The 10,588-nt window shown below is 40.9% G+C and overlaps 1 protein-coding gene across 1 annotated transcript in view; it reads right to left on the bottom strand.

Moving 5' to 3' along the window:
- Window positions 1-333: 333 nt before the first annotated feature.
- get4 (guided entry of tail-anchored proteins factor 4) overlaps window positions 334-10,588 on the bottom strand; it is a gene marked incomplete at its 5' end in the record, with an annotated part of 33,199 nt that continues 22,944 nt past the window's right edge. The window contains 3 exons of the mRNA XM_080747968.1: window positions 334-494; window positions 1,574-1,646; window positions 2,872-2,947. Of these exons, the coding sequence (XP_080604094.1) occupies window positions 406-494; window positions 1,574-1,646; window positions 2,872-2,947 (238 nt within the window). The 3' untranslated portion in view covers window positions 334-405. The remainder of the gene's footprint in view (window positions 495-1,573; window positions 1,647-2,871; window positions 2,948-10,588) is intronic.

The following is a 10,588-nucleotide window of genomic DNA, read 5'->3' as shown; positions in this document are numbered from 1 at the left end:
ATCCAGGTCACTTAAAACCAAAATGCCCTACACGCACGCACACACACACACAGAGAATGAGAGAACATCCCCCAAACAAACAACCCGCCAAAAAAAGAAAAAGATTAAAACAAAACAAAAAAAAAAGAAAGAATATATAATATTACTCCGTAGTTATTATAATAGTCATCATCATTGAAGAGGAAGAGTTTGCAGTTTTGGCGCGGTCAGTCCAGGGCAGTGCTGAGAGAGGGGTGCTTATTGGCCGGCCTAATGTTTGTTCTGCTTTCTGATTGGTTGGGTGGGTGGGTTTCGGAGGAGAGGGCAGGGCGGCGCAAAGGTCAAAGTTCGAAATGGTAGGCAGGAGGGTGGGGCGGTCGGGGAGGAGGTGTAAGGGGAGTGGAGCTCCTCTCCTCTCCAGTCCTCTCAGTCCAGCTCTATGGGGCTGCTGTCCTCCTGTGCTTCCTCACCCTCCTCTTCCTCGCCCGAACCCATCAGGCTGTTAAGCAGGTTACCTGGCAACACACGCACGCGCACACACACACACACACACACAGTTTAGAAAATCACTAAAATGAAAAGGGGAAATCACAGATACAGGCACATCAAAAGGAAACAGTATTTAAAATGTATAAATAAATAAATAAAGTACACTTAATAGCTATAGTGTTTGGTGTTGATGGTCCTTCACTTTTGACATGCTCTGTACACACTGCTAGCCATCGGGATCGTGCGACATTTTGGAATAAATATTGATACATTTGTTTTTTGCAACATGCGTGAAGCAAAACTTTACGCATGCAACTTATAGCTGGGCTGTCACAATTATGACATTTTACATGACGGTTAATTGTCACTCAAATAATTGCGATTAACGATTTAATTGTGTTTTGTCGTTGACAATTCCATTTCTGTTTGGCTTTTAGGCTTTGAAGTTGCACATGGCAGATATGACACATAACCTAAATATACAAAGAAATTATTGACATATTTGACAACTTTATACTTAAAAAAGTACATTGATGGTGGAAATAGCCAATCTAGAAGCTGACAACGCGTCGTGAGCTTGTAGATCTGCCATTTCCGAAAATATTTACTTATGAAATAAAAAAATATAAATATATAAAATAAATATAAAAAATATATATATGAACGTTTTTCAACATGGAAACGATTATATCAAATAATCACGATTATGTCAAATAATTGCGATTAGACGATTTAATTGTGTTTTGTCGTTGACAATCCCATTTCTGTTTGGCTTTTAGGCTTTGAAGTTGCACATGGCAGATATGACACATAACCTAAATATACAAAGAAACTATTGACATATTTGACAACTTTATACTTAAAAAAGTACATTGATGGTGGAAATAGCCGACCTAGAAGCTGACAACGCGTCGTGAGCTTGTAGATCTGCCATTTCCAAAAATATTTACTTAAAAAATATATATATGAAAGTTTTTCAACATGGAAACGATTATATCAAATAATCACGATTATGTCAAATAATTGCGATTAGACGGTTATGTAATAACTGTGACTGCCCTGCTTATAGCACACACAAACAAACACAAACAGTGAGTCCACTCACCTAGCAGTCCACCATATGATGAGGACTGTTTGGGTGGAACTCCAAAGAACACCTGTCCTATCCTGTCCAGATACTGGGGACAACCACAAGAGTGACACGTCACACAATTTGTAAAAATGAAAACTACCACGGAATAGGGCATTGACGAAAAAGTCCACAAGTCGACTCAGTCGACTTCATTACACAAGTCGACTCTCACCAGAGAAAGTCGAAAGTCGAAGTTGAAAAAAAAAAAAAAAAAAACTTTAATTTCTATTGTGAAAATAGCAGATCTACATGCTCACAACGCCTCGCGATGCGAGGCGTTTTGAGCATGTAGATCGGCTATTTTCACAATTTCTGCCTCTATATATTTGACAATTTGGACAATGTTTAATTTGTCATTTTAGAGGTATTAAAAAGTCCTTAAATTGTTAAGATACCCTCTATACTTTATGTTGGTTTGTTTACAGTTGAGTGCGAAAACAATGTTGCGCATTAAGTTAATCATCTGGGGACCCCCCAAAATAATTGGGGGGTCGTGTGTGATGTGATGACGTCATCAAACGATAAAGTCGACTTCAACTCAACTTTTTACTGAGTCGAGTAATGCCCTACCACAGGATACAAAACCAGGGGTTGACACTAAGGTCTAAGAGGCACTTGCCCGTCGGGCAAGTACAGGTCATGTTCTGCTTGCCCAAAGGTCATGTACACTTGCCCAAAAAGTAAATCGTCCATTATAAAATGATAGGTAAGATTTTAATTACCGCTCAATTTAACTCAATAAAAATGTTGAATCATACCTCAATACCTCCAAATCCAAATACCTAGGTAGTTATGGTTGCTATGGTTTCACACTTCGCCATTTTATATATTTTTTTATGGCCACGTTCAGGTGTTTAAACCGATATCTGGTGTGTTTATAGATGGTCGTGTCCCCTCTCAAATGAGCACTTGCCCTGTCGGGCAACCTGAAAGCAAACTTCACCTGCCCCAAGTTTTATTTACCTGCCGGGGGCAGGTGGGCAAGCCTTAGTGTCAATGCCTGCAAAACACTCAAATACTGACACTGCGATGTTTACAACAGCATCTTCTGAACAAAGCGGATGTATTTTCTGCAGGGCCAGGTTCCAACAGATTCTCTAAATCACGTTCAAGCAAATGTCCAGCAATACTTTGTCATAATAATAAAACAGATAATTGGGTTTAAATTATTAATTACACAGCAAAGCCCTCAGTATAAATGTTTCCATTTTGTACACCATCAGAGTTAAATGAACACACCATTATTCATATTAACAAAGGCTAAACCTCACCTCATTATACATAGGGTCCCTCTTCAAAGAGGGCTGATACTGCTCACACAGCACTGTGAAGACTGTTAGTTTCCCCCTAGGTGAGACAACACAGACACAAAGCTTATTCATTTATACTGAATAAAAACAATGTTTAGACCTGTCTAGAAGATTGTAGGTCCATGTCAAATTTGTATGTCGGTGTCCATGTCTAACCTTGCAAAACAAAAAACTATCGGCACCAAATATCAAACATATAATTTTCCAAAAATCTGTCTGTCTGAAACAGCGTTTCTCCTCAGTGGCTGGTGACTGGCCCTGTTACAGATGTTGTCCAAATATCATGCAGATCGGTACACAGTATCTCTGTAGCCATTAAACGAAACGGGTATTTCTTACATTGACGCTCCTACATATTATCATGTAAGCACCAGTTAAAGTTACTTTCCATCCCTCATATACTGTGTGCACAGTGCACACCCCATAACCCACACACTGCACATCATTTCAGAGCTCATATCTTTGAACGGGTAGGCTAGCTATACTAATGCCCCAACATTTGACAATGACCACCTAAAATCAAATAGTATGAGTCCCCCCTCTAAATGAATCCAGGATCAGACAAGGCATAAACATAATACATTAGTACAGTCTTAGAGAATGGTAAGGGACCTACAATATAAATAGTCCGGATTAGGGCTGCACATTTAATAGTTTTTAAACTGAAATCGCGATTTGGAACCACGCAATTAGCAAATCGCAAAGGTGCATAATAATCGCAAAAGTGATTTCTGTGTGACGGTGGCTCCCCTCCTCCGTCCCCTGCACAAATGTGAAACTTATGGTGTGTCTTAGGGAGCATTTGACAATAGTGAGGCAGATAACACCATTACTGAGATCTTTCTGAATATAAAAATGTTTTATATTGCTAATAAGCAAAATACAAGGGAATCTTTTGAAAATCTAACTGAACTGAATCAAACCATTTGCATGATTGCCAAATTTCGGAAGCTTGACTTAAGGTAGTGAAGTGATTTTATTTGGTTAAAATAATTTATTATATCAACCTTTTGACAATCTTTTTTTTGTTTTAACCAAAAAACTATCACTTATCCGACCTTAAAATAAATATATAAATATCGCGAATAAAATCGCAATATTAGTCAGAAAAATCGCAATTAGATATTTTCCCAAAACCGTGCAGCCCTAGTCCGGATGTACTTTTTTAAGGCCTAGGATTATTGACTACTTTAACCATTGAAAAATAGCAGATCTACAAGCTCACAGCGCGGCACCGAGTGCCGCGCTGTGAGCTTGTAGATCTGCTATTTTTGAAAAATCAGGATTTTTCTTTGCAAGTCTTTGAATATATCTATTTAAAAGCGAACATTTGTAAATCAAATATTTGCTTCTGGGGGGTCCCTGGAACAACATATTTTGAGATGGGGGTCCGTGGGTAAATACCTGTAATTTTGGGGGTCCTTGACATGAAAAAGTTTGAGAACCACTGATTTAGGGGAAGGATTTAGAAGTCGGGTCAAAGATCGGGTCAAAGATATTCATAGACTTGCACACATTTTCATGATTTTTCAAAAATAGCAGATCTACAAGCTCGCAGCGCGGCACTCGGTGCCGCGCTGTGAGCTTGTATATCTGCTATTTTTCTAAGGTTAAAGCATACAATAATGGTTAAAGTGGTTAAAATCTAACGCGACTCCGGTGCGTTCCAGGTATTTGAGAGTTAAACCGTTCGGGCCAGCAGAATGCACCAGGCACTTGCCCAGTGGGGCCAGTGAAAACAATGCCTTGAAAACAAAATGTAACATTATCATCTAGTAATTTCATTCCATTTCCCTGCAGTACTATGTTTTGTAAAATTTCGGTGAAATTGTCTCTGTAATTACCGTTAGAACAGATTTTGGATCACAGACAGAACCGTCTGCTGTGGCTCTGCCCGTGGACACCAGCGCACCTTGTTGCATGCAGTTCACTGCTTTGCTCACTCCCGCGATACACACACGTTTGTGTACTACTTAGGGATGTGCGCGGATATTCGGATATCCGACTAAAAAAATGTGGTTATTCTATTAAATATATTTGTAATTATTAACACATATGGTGCCAACCCGAGTTTCCCCGAGTTTGTATAGGTACCTTACCTGTGCCAACCCCGAGTTTCCAGAGTTTGGGCCGTTTTTTTTATTATAATTTTCACTCCCAGCACCTTATATTTATAGCATATCGTCGTTGTCGGGTGGAAACCTTGTATATCCAAAACCGTTCGTTTTGTATTTATCATCTATAAAATGTACTAAACTAGTGAAAATAGCAGATCTACAAGCACACAGCGAGGCGTTGTGTGCTTGTAGATCGGCTGTTTTCACTATTTTGTGCGACAGTCGTGTATGATGAAGCAGGGCTTTGCTTTACCAAAAGACGTACACATTTGAAACTTGGAGATACGAGGTTCTGCCCGACAGTGACGATATTTTAGTGATTATGTTGCAAGGAAAACGTTGAGATAATAGCTTTGGTAAGAACTGACTGAAAATAACTTTGTACTTCAAGTTTAAAATGATACTAAATATATTTTCAAGTGTCTCGCGGCACCCCTGGACTGCCATCACGGCACCGCAGGGTGCCCCGTCACCCACTTTGAAAACCCCTGGCCTAAAGGTTAGCGTTAGCTATTCACAATCGATCCGTCTCCTCTTGTCCTTTGAATAGGCTAACAAAACTTTGAGAGTGAGTGAGACCGGTTGCATTGAATTCCAGAGGTCCTTATGATGTTTTCAAATTGCAGTCGAAGTCTTTTGACATGCTGTGAGCTTGTTGATCGGAATTGTCACCGTTGTACCGCCGCAATTCCTTATCATACACTGCAGGGTCTAAATCAGCCTGTGTTGTATAGCTGATAAGCTGCAGCGGGAATGTAGCCTACACGGACGGGCATTCACCATATATTCGAATATTCAAATATCAAAGTCACTATTCGAAGTTGTTCACCGAAGTCAAATATTTGCTTATTTTTTTATTGTTTTCTCTTTAAAAAATATATAGTTTATTAAGCTTGGCTAGATAGGAAGTCATAAGAATGAGTTGTCAAATGCCCCTGGTGGATGAATTTGTTAATGCTCTATACCAGGGGTTCTCAAACCTTTTTAGGCCGTGACCCCCAAAATAAACATATTTGAACTGGGGACTAAATATTGTGAAAATAGCCGACCTACATGCTCACAACGCCTCGCAACGCGAGGTGTTGTGAGCATGTAGGTCTGCTATTTTCACAATGTTGGCCTCTTGCTTACTAATATTTGACAGTTTGGCCAGTCCTGTCGAATATTCGACTATTCAAAAACTTTGAGGTCGAATAATTCGAATACTAAAACCAGTATTCGTGAATGCCTTACTACACGGTAGGGCATAAAATATGATGTACTATTTATGGTACTATTTATGCCAGCATAAATAGTACATGAAGGAGTCCAACAAAGTTACACCCTGGCCTCAGCAACTAAGCAGTGGCACAACTGTAACTAATTGATCACATGTGGATCCAACTACGTGGTATTTGATGACATGCCCCTGGAATCGTTCAATACATACACAGGCATCACAAGATGACAAATAATCAAAGAGCCAGGGTTCATTTTGACAGCACATTTTGTTATAGTCATAGTCTTTCGAATAAAATGTCATTTAGTTGTTGTCATATTTTAGTCGACTAAATCTACAGTTGATTTTGTCGGGCCTTGGTTGCATTGTAATGCCTGATTTCACACTTGTTTGCATGCTGAAAATAGCAGAGTGAGCTTGTAGGTCTGCTATTTTCAGAGCGCACCCAAACATAAAACGTATTTTAGTCCTAATCCATCACTAGCATTTTAGTCTGTTTTTTATTTGTTGACAAAATTGTCAATAGTCTTAGTTTTAGTCATCACAGCTTAGTTTTTCGTTTGTCAGGGAAAAAAGGTAGTCGAAAGACATTTTTTGTCATAGTTTTAGTCAGCAAAATGAACACTGCAATGATGTTGTTAAACCCCCTTGTTTCCGGGCAGCAACAGGACGGGACCTCAGATTCTGTGGACCTCAAATATCTCATATAGCAGAGTGAGCAACACTGACCGCTTGTTGCAGTGTGAAGCTACAGAAGTTGGAACCTTTATCTTTAACCAATGCATCCGCTTGGAATGAATAAAGAAGAGGACTTTTCAGGTTTTCTATCCACCTCTTTCCGCGGGAATTTACTGGAGATGTTTTTGCACCACACTTCCGGTTAACAGCAGACATACAAGCTCACGTCGCGTCGCAACCGTTGTGAGCTTGTAGATCACACTCAGCTGCGGCGCCGGAAGCTCCGTGCAACTTCTGCGCAATGCACGATGGGATGTTGGAAAGTTGTGGATAAGCAGCGCTCGACTATACGGTTTGGACAAAAAAAAAATCGACATTATATTCATGTCTCGTGGACCTTTTTGGTTCTAATTGTGACTGATATATGCTTCCATTGTTTATAATATGTTGGTCAGAGTGGCATGTTGTCGGTATCAACCGACAATTAATTGCTGATAATTAGAAACATATTAGGCCTGTATTCCTTTAACCCATTTAGGCCTAGAATTATTGAATGCTTTAACCAGTGAAAAATAGCAGATATACAAGCTCACAGCGCGGCACCGAGTGCCGCGCTGCGAGCCTGTAGATCTGCTATTTTTGAAAAAGTCGTGAAAATGTGTGCAAATCTTTGAATATATGTATTTTCAAAGCGAACGTTTGTAACTCAAATTTTGCTTCTGGGGGGTCCCTGGAACTAGATATTTTGAAATGGGGGTCCGTGGCCAAATAAATATCATGTTGGGGGTCCTTCACATGAAAAGGTTCGAGCACCACTGACATAGTAGTCTCTCAAGAACAGACTAACTGAGCTCCAGTTGAAGTGAAAAGGACCTTTTCTTTGACGATGGCTGGCCAGATTTCTGACATAGAAACATGTTTTTTTTCCAAAAATCTTAGAAGGATTCAAAAGACACTTATAGAATCGGGTCAAAATTCTAATTTTCATGATTTTTCAAAAATAGCAGATCTACAAGCTCGCAGCGCGGCACTCGGTGCCGTGCTGCGAGCTTGTATATCTGCTATTTTTTTAATATTTAACGCATAAAATATTGCGTCATATTGTGTTCAGGCCTAAATGGGTTAATTACATCTCAGCACCAATGATGTGGTGCTCTGATGAAAGGTCTGCTTTATGCTGTTTTCATTTACATGTTTGTGTTAGTCGTTTTGTAAAAACTAACATTGCCTGTTTTGCATCGGTGCAGGTCCTCGTCTTATTGTCATGCTTTTCAGTGTGAAATTCTTGACACTGGAAGATCTTCAGTATCCATTCACACTCACCCATCTGTTGTCTCATCTGATCTCCCCTCTAGCCAATTCTTCCTATTATTCCCCCTTACGTTTCTCATGAAGCCGTGTCACGTGCTTTTCCAACGCTATGATAACCAGATGGACTAGCAGATCGAGTGTGAAAGCGAGCAGGTCACGTCTAACTAAATAATACCATCCCCAAGAAGAGTTTAAAATTCTAAATTCATTTCTTGTCAAAAAGGATCGGTGGAATCAGGTCAGCAATGGAAAACATTAAGTAGTTAACAAACAAAACAAAGAAAAATAGGTAAAATCTGCAGGAGGGTTCTTCAGTTTGAACAAACAAGCTTAGACGTGGTTATAGTTAAGCACCCTGACAGTGTATCGCAGGTTCGAGTCCCGTTCCCAACAATCTCTGTGTTTCTCCTTGTCTCTCTCTACTGTTTCCTGTCCATCTACACCAGTCCCTGTGGCCCAGGGGCCCTTTGGTTCACTCTGACCGGCCCGTGTAGGGTTAACCCATTTAGGCCTGAACACATTATGACGCAATATTTTATGCTTTAACTATTGAAAAATAGCAGATATACAAGCTCACAGCGCGGCACCGAGTGCCGCGCTGCGAGCTTGTAGATCTGCTATTTTTGAAAAACCGTGAAAATTCGAATTTTGACACGATTCTATAAGTGTCTTTTGAATCCTAAGATTTTTGGAAAAAAAAAAACTATCTTTCTATGTCAGCAATCTGGCCAGCCATCGTCAAAGAAAAGGTCCTTTTCACTTAACTGGAGCTCAGTCTGTTCTTGAGAGACTACTATGTCAGTGGTGCTCAAACCTTTTCATGTGAAGGACCCCCAAAATGATATTTATTTGGCCACGGACCCCCATTTCAAAATACCTAGTTCCAGGGACCACCCCAGAAGCAAAATCTGAGTTACAAAAGTTTGCTTTGAAAATACATATATTCAAAGATTTGCACACATTTTCACGACTTTTTTCAAAAATAGCAGATCTACAAGCTCGCAGCGCGGCACTCGGTGCCGCGCTGTGAGCTTGTATATCTGCTATTTTTCACCGGTTAAAGCATTCAATAATTTTAGGCCTAAATGGGTTAACGGCAAATGACAAAATAAACACATTTTCAAGTTTTACCTCATGCATGGACTGGAGGTTTTCTAATCACATACATATGGACGCAACGCGTACGTCAGCATGTGTGTGTGATCATTGTTTGTTGTCTCAATAACAAGCAGGCGGTCAGACTTGTCACACATCAAGACGACCTGCCTTACCTTACCCATCAAAAATGGCTTAAGTGGCTAAAAAAAAGTCGATGCCGAATGCCGGGTTTTCAACAAAAATTGGACTGCTAAGTATTTATTTACTAGTCGGAGGTAAAGCTGTGTGTTTAGTTCGCGGGGAGCACATCTAGCAGGGAGCACTGCACACAATATTTTATGTTGTTCATGTGGCCCCTTGAAAAAAAATCAAACCTCGGTTCGAAGTGGAGCGGTGAATCTGAGCAGCTATACCCTGTGTGTGTTGCTAAAGGCCTAAACTGTAAACTGTAAACTGTGCCTGTGAGTGAGTGGTGAGTGTGCCTGGCCTGCACAAAACAGCGCCCCTCCTTTAACTAGTGTGTTGTGTGTGGCCACTCAAGGTATTGCCAGGCTACGGACACGGCCAGCCAGCCAGCCACCCAGCCACCCACCCACCCAGGGACATACCCACGGACATACCTGTCTATTGGGAGCGCTTTCACCGCTCCAAAAATAATTGCCCACCCCTGATCTACACTGTAGTGCAGGGTTCCCCAATAGGCGGCCCGTGGGCCATTTGCGGCCCGCGGGGGGCTACTGTCTGGCCCACATCAACCCCAGTAATAATGGTGGTATAAGAGCAGCAACAACACTAGTATATCGTTGTCGGGTGGAAATCTCGTATCTCAAAATGTGTACGTTCTTTCGCAAAGTAAAGCCCTGCTTCATCATACGAGGCCGTCGCACAAAAGTAGTGAAAACAGCAGATCTACAAGCACACAACGCCTCGCACCGCAAGGGTTTGTGTGCTTATAGATCGGCTGTTTTCACTAGTTTAAATCGTTTTTAAAATGATAAATGCAAAACGAACGGTTTTGGACATACACGATTTTCACCCGACAACGACGATATCTGAACTGTCGCTGGAGTAGCGGGAACGCCGCCGTCGCCCCCCACAATGTTGTGGTCCTCTGCTTGGTACCCTAGACATGATTCGGCCCTTTGGGGAAAACTAATCGGGGAACCCTGCTGTTGTGTAAACTATGATAAAAGGATTCTTTGGTCATGAAAGCCCCCAAAGATCTCTTAGACATGAGCGGTGTGAATGCAGAAGG

This window comes from Nannobrachium achirus (assembly GCF_963921795.1).
Source record: "Nannobrachium achirus genome assembly, chromosome: 18".
Taxonomy (NCBI): Eukaryota; Metazoa; Chordata; class Actinopteri; order Myctophiformes; family Myctophidae; genus Nannobrachium; species Nannobrachium achirus.
This window is presented reverse-complemented; position numbering and strand designations above follow the sequence as displayed.